The following is a 16,762-nucleotide window of genomic DNA, read 5'->3' as shown; positions in this document are numbered from 1 at the left end:
GAAAACTAATTCACAAAAATGTCCTGATAAAGGAGGCTTGGTGAATATATTAGCTAACTAACCTTGTGAAGAGACATACATAGCTGTAAAGTTCCATAAAACAAATATTGATGAATGAAATGGCAATCACTCTCAATATACGTGGTACACTCATAGAAGACATCATTGTGGGAAACCTAAATGGCATTTCAATTGCCACAATAGATCGGAGTCACAAAGAACAATCAACGCCAAGATCTTGTAGAAGACAACGCATCTGAAGGAACTCAACTGTGGTGTCTACAAGTGTGAAATATTTTGCCTCGTGTTGAAGCAAGCAACAACAATCTATTTCTTGTTGCACCAAAGAGATGAGGGAGTAACTAAGAAGAAAGCAATACTCTGTAGTGGACTCACAATAAGTGGAATCACCCACCCAATTTGCATCCAAGTGGTGCAACCAAAATTAAGCAATAGNGTGACCTATCAAGTGGTATCAGAGCAGTTACACATTGATTAGGTTTAATCTTTGCTGTGTCGATCTATTGACCCCTGTTTGTCATGGATAGAGGATAGTCATTAATCATACCCCTTTATTTGATGGCACAAACTATGCATACTGGAAAGTACGCATGAGAGTTTTCTTGCAGTCTTTAGATGAGAAGGTGTGGCAAGCTATAGAGATTGGCTAGACTAAGCCAAAAGAAGAATTGGCTGATTGGGATGAGGCTAAGATCAAGGCAGCTAACTTCAACAGCAAAGCGTTAAATGCCCAATTTAGCGCAGTCACCAATGAGGAGTTCAAGAAGATATCCTTAACTGAAATTGTTAAGGAGGCTTGGACATCCTCTAGACAACCTATGAAGAAACAAAGGCTGTCAAAGATTCAAAACTTCAGAGGCTCACTACAAGCTTTGAAGAAATTAAGATAGAGGAGGATGAGTCGTTTGATGAGTTCTATGCCAAGCTAAAGGACATAGTGAACTCAGCCTTCAATCTTGGGAAAACCATCCCTGAACCCAAGGTTGTAAGGAAGGTGCTCAAATCTCTACCTGAGAGATTTCATGCCAAGATTACGATAATAGAAGAATCAAAGGATATTGACAAAATTCATTTGACTGAGCTGGTTGGAAACTTGCAGACCTACGAGCTAGGACTATCTAGGATTGACAAAACGGGTAAAGGCAAGAGCATGGCCTTGAAAGCAAAAAGCAGTGATACAGATGAGTCTTCCGATGATAAAGATTCCAAGATGAAGTCCTACATTACAAGGCAGTTCAAGAAGTTTATGAAGAATGCCAATGGAGGAACTTCGACAAGGACCGCAGACAATCCAGTTCTTCTCAATTTAAGAGCCAAGACAAAGGGAAGAAGGATACTAAGGATGGTGGTTAGTACACTATTCCGGCTAGACCAAAGTGCTTTGGATGTCATGGATTCAGTCACATGAAGCATGAATGCCCAACATATCTCAAGAGCATTGGAAGAGTAAGGCACTTGCTGCAACTTTGAGTGACACTGAGCCCAAAGATGATTCCGACAATAAGGATGACAGAATCTTAAATGCCTTCACTGCCACAGTCAATCCTACTGAAGGGATTGTTGAAGAGGTGGATGAAGAAGAAGAACTAGTAGAGTCCAAATTTGAGAAAATAGATGATCAAGATGATATTCATTCAGCCTATGAGAAGCTTTACAAGCTCTCTGAGAAGCATAAGAAATTGTATAGGCTGACCACTAAGAAGCTCAGTGATGTGAAACTTGATCGTGAAGAGTTGTCCACAAAGTTTGATAAGGCGAATCAAACTATTGGAGCACTGAGGTTTGAGAACAACTTTTTGGCTGAGAAGACCAAGAAGCTTGAAGCAGAGCTGTCTCAAGTCAGAGCTCAATTGGAGAGGACTTCAAGTGCAAAGCTTGATGAGAAAGTAAGAGAATATAAAATGAAGAATGGATTATTAAAAAAAAAAAAAAAAAAAAAGTGGAAGAATATAAGAGATTTAGCTTTTTCACATATTTGTTTGGTTGGACTGATAGAAAAGTGGAAAGATAAAAATAATGTTATCTATATATAGTATGTGAATAATTAACTAGTTTCCTATAGGAACAAACGACAAGTAGTTGTAATGCTTGTCAGCTTCTAATTATTTTTAGATTACGTTTGGTTTTCTTCATAAATTACTAGTTTTATCCTTCAATTCTGAACTGTTCTTCAACCATTTTTGAATAGGGTGCCAACTCTTCCCATAACCGACAGTGACAACAATTGTAGCCAAAAACTCGTCTACATCGTTATTTAGTTCAAAAACTAGTTGGGACAACTCAGTAAAACATTCATGAAATTGTTTCTCCACTCTCATAAAGCTATTATCCTGTTTTGCTTTGTCCATAATTTCAAAACCCCTTTTTTAAACGGTAAGAAATGCCTCAATTCAATGCAATTATCGTTGACCTCAAATCAAATTTGAAATTCAACTATCAAGAGCTCAGATCAGTGCCTCCCATGATGCCTAATCAGGATTAGTGACCAAATCCGAATCAAGAGTGAACATCACAAGCGTTGCCACAAGCCTCAGGTAAAGAAGTAAACTAACCCCCGTAAGGTCAGAGCATCAGAAGTGAAGCCTAAAAAATATATGATTTAAAAATAGATCCATCTAAAGATTGCCAATATAAAAAGTATTATGCTTTTGCTAGCATTGATCAATGATTAATATATAAGGTAAAATACACCTTACCCCCCAATGCCAATAATTATCTCATACAACAAGTACATACCTCCCTCTCTCTCACAGTGAATAGAGTAAAGTGAATCATCATTCATTGCATTAACAGCTATGGTGCGACCGTAACAAACTCAAAACAGTGGGTGAAGGCTAAATATGGGAGGAGATTTACCAACATGAATGCCAACGGACTCGTCTCATTATTTTTAGCCACAAATTAGTACACCAATATGAAGCGGACCAACAAAAGTGATAAGAAGAAATGAACACTATTTGCAACTAAATGATAATGTTACTATCTACAAGTAGGGAGTAAGAATAGAAATAGAAATAGCTAGTTAATTGACCCAAGAAAACTAGAATTAATTCATTCCAAGTTCTTGAGAAGCCTAAACAATGCAGCTGCTTCCCTAATACGCGAGAATTCAATGCAGAAGGCTTGGACTTCAATGAAAAGATCTTTAACTGCAAGGATGAAAAACAAGTGACAGAAATCAGCTGAGTGTTGCCACCAAAATTCACATTCATACAAATACTATATAAAAATATTCCTTCTACACCATGTGGTTAATAATAATAAGTATATTTACATTCAACAGCTTCCAGAAACATAATACGCGCACTACTCCACCAAATTCACTCTTTAAGTTTTTTTTTTTTTAATAGTTCACTCTAGTTAACAATAGTATTTTTATACAAAGACAAGTTCTTGCATAAATGCATGCATGGACAGTTTCCAGACACTAAAAACAGCATAAGAAACATTATTTTAAGATTTGTGTCTTTCAAAGGCTCCTTTTCAGTATGATGGTAAAAATAAAATGTAAAAACATAAACATTCTGACGTGTGCTAATGTTCATCAGCTAAAGGTCAAAGGTTCTACCTCATGATTTAATTATTGGAACAATTATGCAGCCTCAATTGGTCAACCCTTTTTCATTTTATCTAATTATTTATTTACATCTTGCTGAGCATGGTTAATCTAGTTTTCACTAGATTTTTTAACCACTTTAGTTGCATCTCTCTCACCCACCGAAATATAATAACTGAAGAATAACACAGTTAAACTGCTTATCTCGTTCACTTCTGATAAACTTTCTAGGTATTATAACTTATGCATATAAGACACAATACATTTTAAAAATCCCATGGTCATAAAAAAATTTAAAAATATTCATGCAAACCACACAAAATTAAATAAATGACACAAGTCTCACGTCTAACTAAAAATTAAAGGACATCAGAGTATTTAAATTAGAAGGGATCTTATCCCATGAAACACATTAGAGCATGCAGAGAGCCTTTTGGCTCAATGGCACTTCCAGTGGGGAGAGCTCAGGTTCAAACCCTGTGGGCAACGTCCCCTCAACTTAGTTTAGCCAAAAAATAATTAAATAAATAATCATATTTGGATAATCATGCATCACAAAAGTTCTCCACATGTTCACTCCTCAAAAGAAAACCATTCTCAAGACTGGTATACATGCTGAGATTTTAAAAACATCATGGAAGAAAGCCTAGGAAGTGTCCAGGAATTTCTGATAAAGTTGGGGAAACCCTTTCTTTTTTTCATTTTTTTAGGGGAAAGGGTGGGTTGGAGGCCCTTTGAACTCAGTTGTCTACAGAAGTTGCTGGTAAATTTAATTTGTCAAAGATCCATTATTTGATCACTGAGAACTCACAGCAGAACAGAAGAAACCTAAGAACATTTTATACCTAAGCCAACCCTATCTGGAAAAATTCTGGCCTTTTCTTTTCCAGATAATTTCTCAGCAAATGCACCATTGGACAACGTCCCTCACTTAAGCAAGCTCCATTTTCCACCACTAGTTTGTTATGAAAAATTACTCATTTAGTGAACTTTCAAAATTCAAAAATGATTACCATTTCACCCTGTTCCTACAGATTATTAAAATATATATATATATATATATCTTTAAGACTTTAGATTTATTCAAAATATGCCGTCACATCATGTTTCAAACATGTTTTGATTATGCATTTCTATACCTAATGTCATCATCCAAAGTTGTATACCAAATTCATAACCAGTCATTTATCAAGATGCTTCCAATTTCATTGACAATTTTTCAATACAAAGATGAAAACACTTATATTATCAAGACAATGACATCCTTAAGACTTGAGCATCATTATATATGAATTTTGGTATCTGCTATGTTCCTGCCTTGTTTCTTTCCATTTCTGCATCCCATCGATTATTTTAATAACTGTTTTTTAATGTGGAGCAAGCAATAATTACTAATTCTATAAACATATACAGCAACTCACATTTACATGGTGAATCTAAACATAAACTACACGGCTACAAAGGTTTTCCTTTCTTTACCACTAAAAATCAGCGTGTCATCCCATATATCCCAAAATTGATGGTGGAGATCAATGCCAAAGAGATGACAGTATTATTTTGTAGTGTCAAAATATATATGTTATTCCAATGCAACGTGGCAATTCATATTATGCTCCAAATCATGGAGCAGAATAATGAGTATATATCCACTACAAAGCAGCAATAGCAATGCAAAATTTGCTTATAACTTTTAATAGATCTTTTAATTCACAGTACATTTCCATACATCATTTAGAGAACTAACATAAAATGATAACTACTAATCTTCAAGATCTATTAGAGACAGGTTAGATAAATAATTGGGAATGTTTTATTCAATTATTTTCAAACCCTATGAATCATCTCTTCACATTTTTCAAGAGAATCAGATTTTATATACATATAAGTCAAGAGAATCTCATTATTAGGCTAATAAACACTAAAAAGAAGTATCTAGAATGTTTTCCCATTTGATTCAATTATGTCACCCAAGATGGATTGCTCTATAATTTTTAGGGTCCTAGAGAAGAACAAAAAATTCATTTCTTATCTTTCTCATAGTTCCAACCCCATCTTCCTTATATGTCTAGTAAGTCTTTCTTGTAACTATTCTTTTCTGTCAAGCTCCAATACTCTTCTTTTTCTTCACCTCTGAATCTAACCTACATTAATAACCCATCAAATGGAGACCAGTATCCAAACCCAGTACAGCAAAACCTATGTAAATCAACTTTTGCATTGTCTTATACACAAAATGCTAAGAATATGAAGACATTATAATTTTAAAACTACAAAAATAACAAACAGCCACAAGGAAAAGTGAAGAACCTTGATGTTCTCACAAGATGATATACAGTTAGTTATGTAGATGCGTATGAATTCAGAGGGGAGTTCAACTGTTGTTGTAAGCCTGTTAACAACTTCCATTGAGTGTAGACTCATGTCCATATTGACAAGCACTGTAAAGTATCTGTATACATAGCATCAAGAAGAGAAAATGAAGCCCACAATGTCAGGAAGTGTATCACTGCTGCAGAATTATACATAAAGTAAATTAATACAGCAAGACATACTCATTAATTTCAGGGGAATGTATCAACTTCGTGAGAACTTCAACTGCAATTAGAGGATTATTTTCCACCAGTTCCTGATTTTTTTTTTAAATAAAGAAAAATGAGGAATTGAACAGGAAGGCAAAACCACTCATGTTAATAGTCTGAATAAACTGTTTGATTACATAAACACATACTGGCAACTTTCTCGGTGTCAGTCCACAATGATAAACAAGCTTGGGGTCATTCACCAACTCCACCACGACTTGCTGCAGAATTAAAGGAGACAAGCAGAAACATACTTTTCTTCAAAAAAAATTGAGTAGCATTTTTTTTTTTTTTTGATAAATAATGGAATTGTATTAATCAAAAGCCCAGGTACACCGGGGGTGTACATGGAAAACAGTACATCAAACACATAAATTACAAAGATCAAGCATTTCTAAAAAAATAGAACAAGGGAATGAGTAGCGTTATTTAAAACTAAGAAGATTAGACCCTTGGTGTTTCACACTAAAAAGTTGTGTGAGGTCTAACAAGCCAACACAAACTATTTATTATTGAAAATTGCTAACTTTAAGCAAACTGCAAAAAAAAAAAAAAAAAAAAAAAAAAAAAAAAAAAAAAAAAAAAACTTTAAGCAAACTGCTAAGAACAAATGACCTGTATTGACTTTTATTTGGACCCATTTTATAGTTAGTGAAGAAATTATTGCAATTCCATCTCATTTGTATAGGTAACATACATCATTTAATTGGGGTCCCAAACCCTTACTAAAAACTCTCTAAAATTTCAAAGGGAAAACTCACAAAGCCCCAACCTGATTCTTTTTTAATCCCTCCAGTAATAGCAAGGACAAGCTGCATCTTAACTCACACAAGTTGTACAAAACAACTAACTAATCATCCATGCACGTGATGAAAAATGCTTCATACAAATGTGCTATAAGCCTAGAACCATGTACCATAAATTAATCCCCTCCCCCCCCNAAAGGTTTTCCTTTCTTTATTCTCGTTACTACGGCTTCCCAATACATCAAATCACCTCAAGATAAATTGCAATTTAACCTGAAAAGAGAATAGAACACTTACCATTGATGATATTATTTCGGATAAGACTTTGTAGGAAAACACATACAAGTCTCACAAGCCTGTTCTGCATGTACTTATCCTGGGAGAAAAGAGAAAGCTTAAAGTTTAAGTTGTATCCATGACATCTATTAATAAATACAAACATTAAACATTAAATTCCTAAATCTACCTCCCAACTGCCAAGATATGACTTCAAAACAACAGAATTTTTAAAATTGGAAGATACTATACTATTCCATTTTTCTGTAAAACTTTTTACCACATGACATGGCAACTAAGTTATCGATATAAAGTGACTAAAATTGCTTATATGTTATGTATACCATAGCCACCCACATGTTGGTGGGGCCACAAATAAACTGTCATCTCTTTGGCATAGATCTCAAAAAAAAATTGACAAATAATAACCAATTTCATTAACATTAAAAACACCCTTGTACACCAGATGTATAAAAGAGAGACTGCAAATACAATTAAAAAAAAAATGAAAATTAAGTATAAAAATTCAACATATCAAAGAACTCTAGAAAGCCTGAGAATTAAGCTGGAATTGTAGCTTTGGTCTATTCATGGAAAGCCCTTAAGAAAGAATTCTTCAATCTGTCTACCAGAGTCTCCTTTTCCTCAAATGTCCATGCATTTCTCTCTCCATACAACAAGCATAGTAGAATGGCCTTCCAATGGCCAATTCCTTCATGCTTACCAAACCTCCCTTTCCAGCATTCCAAAAGACGAACTACCGCACAGAGCATTGCCAAATTAAATCCCAACCAAGCAGAATACCACATTCGAAAAGCTCAGGAAAGGATCCACTGATTTTCCGCCCATCTTACGTATACAATACCAATCCAGAACCATGCCACTGGCCAAGCAAAAGAAAGCAACTCTAGGCAGCACCTTAGTCTTCCAAATGCTTCATCTAGGAAAAGATTTATTGCTCCCCGATTTCAAGCTTTTATAATAAGTTTTAACTTAGAAACCCTTACTTATCAAAGAAGGCAAAGCATTCTATCTTCATCCCTCACACTTAGGCCAACAGCATATAAATCCTCTAAGAACTTAGTCATAAAAACTAATTCACAATTATGTAAAGAATGGACTAAAATAGGGTTGCAATGAATACCTCGATTTTTCCACTCTAAATAATCCGCCACTACTGCATTTTTTACAATGTTAGAAAACGGAGAATAATAATTGTAGATTGGTATTGCATCTGTAAATCCAATGGGGAGTTGATTAATTATCTTCTATTACATTGTTTTATCATTCATGAACTATGGGATTTACTTTTCTGCTTATCCAGAGTAAGCTGGGTATGCCCAATTCAATGAGCAAATTGCTCTATTGGCCTCATTGAAGGGGGAACTTTGGCAAACTCAATAGTGGGGAGACTTTGATGATAGATTTGTTATGCCTAATGAGGTAGCTTTGGAGAGAGGAATTTGCGCACTTCTGAAGGAAAAAGGATTACCAGTAGCACGGCACAGGTTTGTTTTCCTCAAGACCTTATACAAGTGGACTTCAACTTCCACTCAATTTTCCATACTTCTTATCATGGATTTATTTTATGATTTTATTTCATATGTTAATTTTTATTGTATTTATTTCACTTGTCAAAATAAAATTCCTTTTTTGTTTTCCTTTTGGCTTTTCCTTTGCAACTCTCAGGTACTAGGATTGGGCCTTCTTTTGCATTTTTTAAATGAAATTCAGTTACTGGTCAAAAAAAAATCCACCACCATTGCATTTCTATCCCTAGCAATATTGTATAACTCACAATAAGCATCCTTAAGCAATCTTGTCCCCACGCCAGCATGCCAAAGGCTGATTCTCGATCCATTCTCTACCTTAAACTAAACAAAATTCAAGAATTTACCCCATCCATTCTGCATATACTTCCACATTCCATATTTGTAATCAATTATCTTCCTCCAAAGACCATCACTCTCTCGCACATGCCTCCACAACCATTTCCCAAAAAGAGCTTGATTAGAAATTAACATCTTCTGATCTTCCTTAACCCTAAACCCCAAGGAAATGGAATTACATATCACATCCCAATTCACAAGATGAAACTTCTGCTCGTCACCCAAAACACCCCACAGAAAACCATGATGGAGCTTTTCCATTGATTTGCCACGCCAACTAGCAATGGAAACAGAGATAGATAATAAGTAGGAAGGCTAGACAGTGTACTCCTTAAAGGAGTTAGTCTACCTCCCTTTGACAAACAAATTTTCTTCCATTCAACCAATTTTATTTCCATCCTCTCCAGCACTCCATTCCAAATATTTCTGGACTTGAATTGTGCTCCTAGAGGTAATCCCAGATACGTAATTGCAAGGACACCATACAGCCAAAGAATATTTCCGATTTCTCTAAGTGCCTCACCACCCCAACTAGTACCAATTAAGATTTGCTACGTTACCCTTCAATCCTGATATAGCTTCAAAACATAACAGAACACATCTCAAATACAACTGATCAGAATCACCTCCACTAAAAATCAGCGTGTCATCCCATATATCCCAAAATTGATGGTGGAGATCAATGCCAAAGAGATGACAGTATTATTTTGTAGTGTCAAAATATATATGTTATTCCAATGCAACGTGGCAATTCATATTATGCTCCAAATCATGGAGCAGAATAATGAGTATATATCCACTACAAAGCAGCAATAGCAATGCAAAATTTGCTTATAACTTTTAATAGATCTTTTAATTCACAGTACATTTCCATACATCATTTAGAGAACTAACATAAAATGATAACTACTAATCTTCAAGATCTATTAGAGACAGGTTAGATAAATAATTGGGAATGTTTTATTCAATTATTTTCAAACCCTATGAATCATCTCTTCACATTTTTCAAGAGAATCAGATTTTATATACATATAAGTCAAGAGAATCTCATTATTAGGCTAATAAACACTAAAAAGAAGTATCTAGAATGTTTTCCCATTTGATTCAATTATGTCACCCAAGATGGATTGCTCTATAATTTTTAGGGTCCTAGAGAAGAACAAAAAATTCATTTCTTATCTTTCTCATAGTTCCAACCCCATCTTCCTTATATGTCTAGTAAGTCTTTCTTGTAACTATTCTTTTCTGTCAAGCTCCAATACTCTTCTTTTTCTTCACCTCTGAATCTAACCTACATTAATAACCCATCAAATGGAGACCAGTATCCAAACCCAGTACAGCAAAACCTATGTAAATCAACTTTTGCATTGTCTTATACACAAAATGCTAAGAATATGAAGACATTATAATTTTAAAACTACAAAAATAACAAACAGCCACAAGGAAAAGTGAAGAACCTTGATGTTCTCACAAGATGATATACAGTTAGTTATGTAGATGCGTATGAATTCAGAGGGGAGTTCAACTGTTGTTGTAAGCCTGTTAACAACTTCCATTGAGTGTAGACTCATGTCCATATTGACAAGCACTGTAAAGTATCTGTATACATAGCATCAAGAAGAGAAAACCCCCCCCCCCCCCCCCCCCCAACAACACCTGAGAGGATTCCCATGACCAATATGGTAAAACTTCCCAAATCATTAGAAAAAAAGCAGCTGAACATCACAAGGTTTGAAACTCCCATGGCATAGATAAATTAAACACTTGTTTATAAAGAAGCATTGGATAACAAATTCAAAGCTGAAATACATTTTGAACCATTTATGTTTGGGATTGCACTCAATTTGATCCTTGAAGATTGAATTTGATCAACCTGGTCATTGAAGTACATATTCATTGTCAATGTCATCCCTCTATCCAAATCCATTACCTAAATGTAATGTGATATCCATGTGAATTGAAAAAAATATTTAAATTAAAAAATCCCTAAGGGAAAAAGTAAAATAAACAAAAAAAAATGAGAAAAATGATCATTTCCTCTTGTTTTTTATTTGATAAAATTCACTAAAATTTTCAATTTATGAGCATGTCAAATGACATTTAATGGAGCAAGGTTAATGGATTTGAACAGAAGAAGGGATACAATGACAACAAATACAAAACTCAAGGACCTAATAGAGAGTCAACCCAAACATGTAGGAACCCATTTGTGTATTGACCAATTAAATCTTAGACTGATAATACATTATCAATATATATCATACACGGTATATTATAATTTATCATAAAATAAAAATAAGTACCTCTTGTTGTGGAGGCACAAGTGGTCCCTTCAAAGCTTTTGCAATTAAGTCCCTCACTGCTGCCCCTCTACTTGTATCAACACACATGCCATAGTCCCATAAAAGTTCATGATTGTCATCAGGGTTGAGCCACACTAGCTGAAAAGGACTTTACAAGCATAAATAAAGAACACCAATAAGCTAAACAAATTCATCGGAAAGAAATGCTTAAAACATTTCTTACCTCCCCCTCCTGTACTGGAAGCCTTGGTGGAAAAGGCCTGATCCACTGAGGACCTAACCCTTCCAGTGACAAATTCCGCAACAACCCAATTACTGTTTCTTCTCTATCTCCCGATCCAAGTATGGGTTTGGCCCCAGGTTGCAAGTCAAACCTAAAATATGACTTTTAATTTCTAATGCACAGTATGAAATTGTTGAATACACAGGAACAGAAAATTTTAATAGCCTGGACTAAGTTCTCAGTGGTAAAAGCTTAAAAGTTAAAACAAACAAGAAAAGAAAATGGAAAAGCCTCTCCATTTCTAAGGTCCATACTCTATTGAGTTCGCATCACAACCGCTGGGTACATCAGGGTCTGGCACCACACTTTTCACTGAACCATCCTTAAATAAGCAATTATATGGTTCTGGATGAATTTTATCACAATACTGCTGCTGCAACTGTTCACATTGCGGAAAAGACTGACAGTAGAGAAAACAGAAGGATATCAAGAAAAGACCTAAATTAAGAATAAATTTCAGAAATTATCCCTGCCTCAATAATAGGGATCCCTTGCATAGTCTTGATATGATTTTACTCATTAAAAGATTAACTACATGCATCCACCTCTAATACCATTATATATTTCTAACTTACATGCACAGAAGGATCAAAACCTTGGATGTAATCTGCAACAGACTGTTTAAGAAACTGCAACAGAGATACCCACTTCAGAAATCCTTAATCATAGACAGAAGAATCTTACAATAAAAAGTATACATGTAGCAAAAACTAATGTAGTGGAACATGTGAATGAAAGCAATATGGCTTAAATCGAATATGAGCATGAACTCCATAGTGTAATTCACTAAAAACGTCAAGTGCAACCTACTAAAAAAAACACAGATGCATCCAACTCAGTTCTTTGGGGTTGAGAAAATCTAAAACATGAAAGTTAGACAGACCACATCCGAGAACCACATTTTTAAAATGAACAACCTACCATGTCATGTACAAATGGGACAGATACATAACAAGTATGCCAGAGCCAGACTGATTAAACAGGACCATATCCAAAGGCAGCAGAAGATCTAAAACATACTAACAAAAACACAGATGCATCCAACTCAGTTCTTTGGAGTTGAGAAAATCTAAAACATGCCATTTAGACAGACCACATCCAAGAACCACATTTTTAAAATGCAAGACCTACCATGTCATGTACAAATGGGATGGATACATAACAAGTATGCCAGAGCCAGACTGATTAAACAGGACCATATCCAAAGGCAGCAGAAGATCAATTTGCTTTTTTTACCTCTTCACAACACAATTTGTCAAAAGTTTCAATACTCATGGTGGACATGCCAGAGCCAGACTGATTAAACAGGACCATATCCAAAGGCAGCAGAAGATCAATTTGCTATTTTTTACCTCTTCACAACACAATTTGTCAAAAGTTTCAATACTCATGGTGGACATGCCAACCAAAACAGAAACCTCTATTAAGCAGACTTCAGCATCCTCAAGAACTCAATCAGATTCATTTCCTAATATTGACATTTGAAAACATACACAACTCCATGCAACATAGATTGTGAAATCCAGAATTTTTTTTTTTATGATAGGTAAAAAAAAGTTTATTAAAGACACCACAATATGCACAAAACGCACAAAGTAGTCAAAAAGTACAAAAGGAGGAAAAATCCAGAATTCATAAATATTAGCTAAATCAATCACCTAAGGAGTCCAAATATCCAATTGGTAAGGGTGACATACATAGATATGATGTCAATCAAGCCATTTGTCATTCATTTGCATCATTTGATTACATGTCACACTGTCCAAAAATTAACATTCAAAAATGCATAACCTAAAAAGCAAGTATTTCACAAAACATCTGATGGACAAGACCGTCCAACTATACAAATCAAAAGGTTAAACTGAGAAAGTAGAACCTCTTTGCCACTACTCGAGCCATCAGAGCCTAGCAACTGGAGAATAAATGCCCTCTCATATTTTTCACCTTCATCATCTGATGCAGTCTGTATTCCAACGGTAGAACACATGCCAAAAAAAGAGATGATACAGATATTTTTGTTATTTTAATAAAGAAGATTGTAGTTAAACCATACAGTAAATCAATGAAAAAAAGAAATTTGCAATACAAAATAACAGGTAACATTAAAGAAAGATTTAACCCTCTTCAAAGTTCAACAGTGCAACGACATCTACTAAGTTCAACCAAAAAACCACAAGCTTATTCGAAAGATTTAACCCTCTTCAAAGTTCAACAATGCAACGACATCTACTTAATTAAGAGTTTGATTTGTTGACACAATCAACCAGATATGCTAAAAAAAAATATTATCAAAATTTTTTTGCGGAGAACTAGTAAATACCAAAAGCTTATAAATAATAAATATAAATAAAACCTTCATATTTTCATTTAAACAATACCTCACTTACATTTATAATAAAATTTATAAAAGGGTTCGCAGAAGATTTCTGGGAGGCATAAGTCTGATGAAGAATAGCAAATGCAACCAAACGCTGAGTTGAATGAAGCAGCTTTTTGTCCTGCAATAATTATAACATCCAGCTAGTCAGCAATTGATACCAAGAAACAATCATAAAAGACCAAAAGAAAGTACAATCGAACTTGATCAAGATATCAATAGACTTAAAAAGGAGAGAGCAGAATTAATGAGTTGAGAATACTTAATAGAGGAACCACCCCCCCACCCCCAAGCACACTTTTTTTTGTGGTAAGCAACACACTCACCATGAGAGTCTTGAACCCAAGACCTTAACAGGAATTCAACCCAAGAACACATGTTCTCTATCCTTCTCTTCCTTCATTTTTGTTGTTTTAATTGATTAAGAGAGAGAGAGAGAGACTTCGGGCATGATTTAGGCCAGCCATAGTCAAAGTTACCCTTTTTTAAGACATAGATATCCAATTATCACACCCCGTGTCATAAAAAAATATCTAGCGCATTTACACTCAAAGGCCTCAAGGAGCCGAAACACATTGCAAAAGCATGCACCTGAGCAAAGTAAAGCACACATTTTTGAGTTACATCTCAAGTGATTTTTGTTCTTCTCGACAGCTAGATGGGACATTTGAATCCTTGGTGACAATAATATCATTTAACTAATCTGTTAAATAAAGCTAAGTACAATGGTCAGTTTAAAACTACAAAATATTTAGTGCAACTAAACTTAAATTAATAAAAAGTTGTTAAAAAAATGATCCAATGCTTTGTTTTTGGGGGAAGCAAAGAGCAAAGAAAATTAATAACTTCATTTTAAAAGGCATGTCGTTTTCATTTGGACAGCATTTGATATTTTATTTCATATTCATGTGTGAAGTGTATTAGACTGTGAGATTTGTAATAACAATAAACGGTAAATTTTAATTGGTTTCAGATCTAGTATTTTTATTTGAATTACATATTTTTCAACCAAAAAATAATAATAATAATAAAAATCAGAAATTTTAGGCTTGGCACTTTGCAAAGTAGAGCATTCTTTTGACAATTTAGTTACATGTTCTTTGCTTAGGGTAAGAAGTTCTTTTCCTCTAGTGCTCTGCACTATAAGCAGCACACTTTTAACAACACCGATCACAAAACCATTATTCTAGGGTTGCCAAAGTAACCAACAATGCCAATAGCCTTGTAGCTCAACTGATTGGCACCTCCTGCTGTTACCAACGAACTGCAACAAAGAAATCTAGGGTTCAAATCCCCCCACCCCCAACCATTGACCTATGAAAAAAAAAATGAATCTAACCAACAGTGAACAAAACACGCACCAGGCTCTCCAAACATTGCCTATGCTTCGATTTTTTGTACTTCAAACTATAATTAGTTAATGGAAACCCAAAATAAACAAAGCAAAATAAAAGCATTGCTCTACCATAGTAATGCTAAAGCCTAATCGATAATTGAGCAAGAGATAAGACTCTATTACAGTCATTAACACAAGCTTATTTTGCCTAAAATTGTACTCATTACTCATAAACCAAGAGAATAATCTATAAACCTAGTCACCCCCAAGATAATATTACAGTGTATGTTTTCCTTTAATAAAAAAAAAAACAAAAAATCTGAATTGATATGAATATTGAATTTGATCAATGATTTCCAAACAGCTCAATCAAAATCTTTGGAAAGCAAAATTTCAGGCATTGATGGCAAAATTGGAAAAAGAAACGAAAAAACCCTAACCCTAAGAGGAAGAGGAAGAGAGAATTGCCTGTAAAAGGAGGACGAGGGAGGAGCAAGCAACGAAGTGGCGAGCGCGAGGGAACTTGGAGTTGAAGTCGGCGGCGATCTCATCTATCGGACTTTGCTCCGACTTGAGGAGAGCGTAGAGCGTCTTCGACTCATCTGCGTTCAGCGTCTTCATCATATTCCTCTGTTTAACAAACAGAGATTGAGAGAATGAAAGAATTCTTGTGATCTCTCTTCTCTTCGCTTCTCTTCTCTTCTGAGTTATTATGTATGTATGTATGTAAACCTAAACCACACGTACGCACACACGCACGGCGCGGAAACTCTTTCTATCTGCTACTGCTACTGACTTTTGAAACCGAGAGAGGGTTTCGATTTTCTACAATCAGATTCAGAGTCCGCAATTGCCTTTTCCCATTTGCCCACTAGTGTCTTGCCATGTCACTGAATTAAGATAATTACATGTTTATTGTGCAAAATACACTGGAATTACTTTTTCTTTTTTTCTTTTTTCTTTTTTTTTTTTTTCTTTTTTTGCTTGTTGACTTCTTCAAAACTTGTCATATCATTATCATTTTATAATTTTTTTAGTCTTATTTTTTTCTTATAATTTTTAAGTTGATAAAAATCTTAATTTGATTACAATTCAAATTCTACTACAATTTATTTGTTCATATGGATACCGTTTATTTTACTGAAAATTGAAAAAAAAAAAGTTATTGTTCATATTATGGCTACTATTTATTAGCCTAAATGCATTGTTCCAAACTACATGGAAGATTTGTGCACTATGACACACAACTATTCCTATTAAACACTATGAGGAGACTATTCCAAACTTAAAAACGCACAAATCTTCCATGTAGTTGTTTATGCATGCAGGTGAGATAATAAATTTGTGCAATCCTACTAGCCAAGAAGCAAAGGCAACCATGAAATTTCAAAGGGTG

The 16,762-nt window shown here is 34.7% G+C and overlaps 1 protein-coding gene across 3 annotated transcripts; it reads right to left on the bottom strand.

Annotated features, from left to right (window-relative positions):
• Positions 1-5,815: 5,815 nt before the first annotated feature.
• On the bottom strand, positions 5,816-16,141 carry LOC112005052 (uncharacterized). 3 transcript variants are annotated; one of them, XM_065766766.1, is made up of 10 exons: positions 15,835-16,137; positions 14,041-14,151; positions 13,530-13,616; positions 12,229-12,282; positions 11,908-12,053; positions 11,594-11,744; positions 11,371-11,508; positions 6,306-6,377; positions 6,130-6,203; positions 5,816-6,026 (listed from the first exon to the last, which is right to left on the bottom strand). In XM_065766766.1, exons 1-10 carry the CDS (start codon positions 15,988-15,990, stop codon positions 5,831-5,833), a joined length of 1,185 nt encoding a protein of 394 aa, XP_065622838.1. In that variant the 5' UTR covers positions 15,991-16,137; the 3' UTR covers positions 5,816-5,830. The 3 variants fall into 3 exon arrangements, with proteins under 3 accessions (XP_065622838.1, XP_065622840.1, XP_065622839.1); XM_065766768.1 differs by lacking the exon at positions 6,306-6,377 and having other exon boundaries at positions 15,835-16,141; XM_065766767.1 differs by lacking the exon at positions 12,229-12,282 and having other exon boundaries at positions 15,835-16,139.
• Positions 16,142-16,762: the final 621 nt, after the last annotated feature.

Source organism: Quercus suber, unplaced genomic scaffold (assembly GCF_002906115.3).
Source record: "Quercus suber isolate HL8 unplaced genomic scaffold, Cork oak 2.0 scaffold_740, whole genome shotgun sequence".
In the NCBI taxonomy this organism is placed as follows: Eukaryota; Viridiplantae; Streptophyta; class Magnoliopsida; order Fagales; family Fagaceae; genus Quercus; species Quercus suber.
Note: the sequence above shows the minus strand (reverse complement) of the source record. Positions and strands in the feature narration are given on the sequence as shown.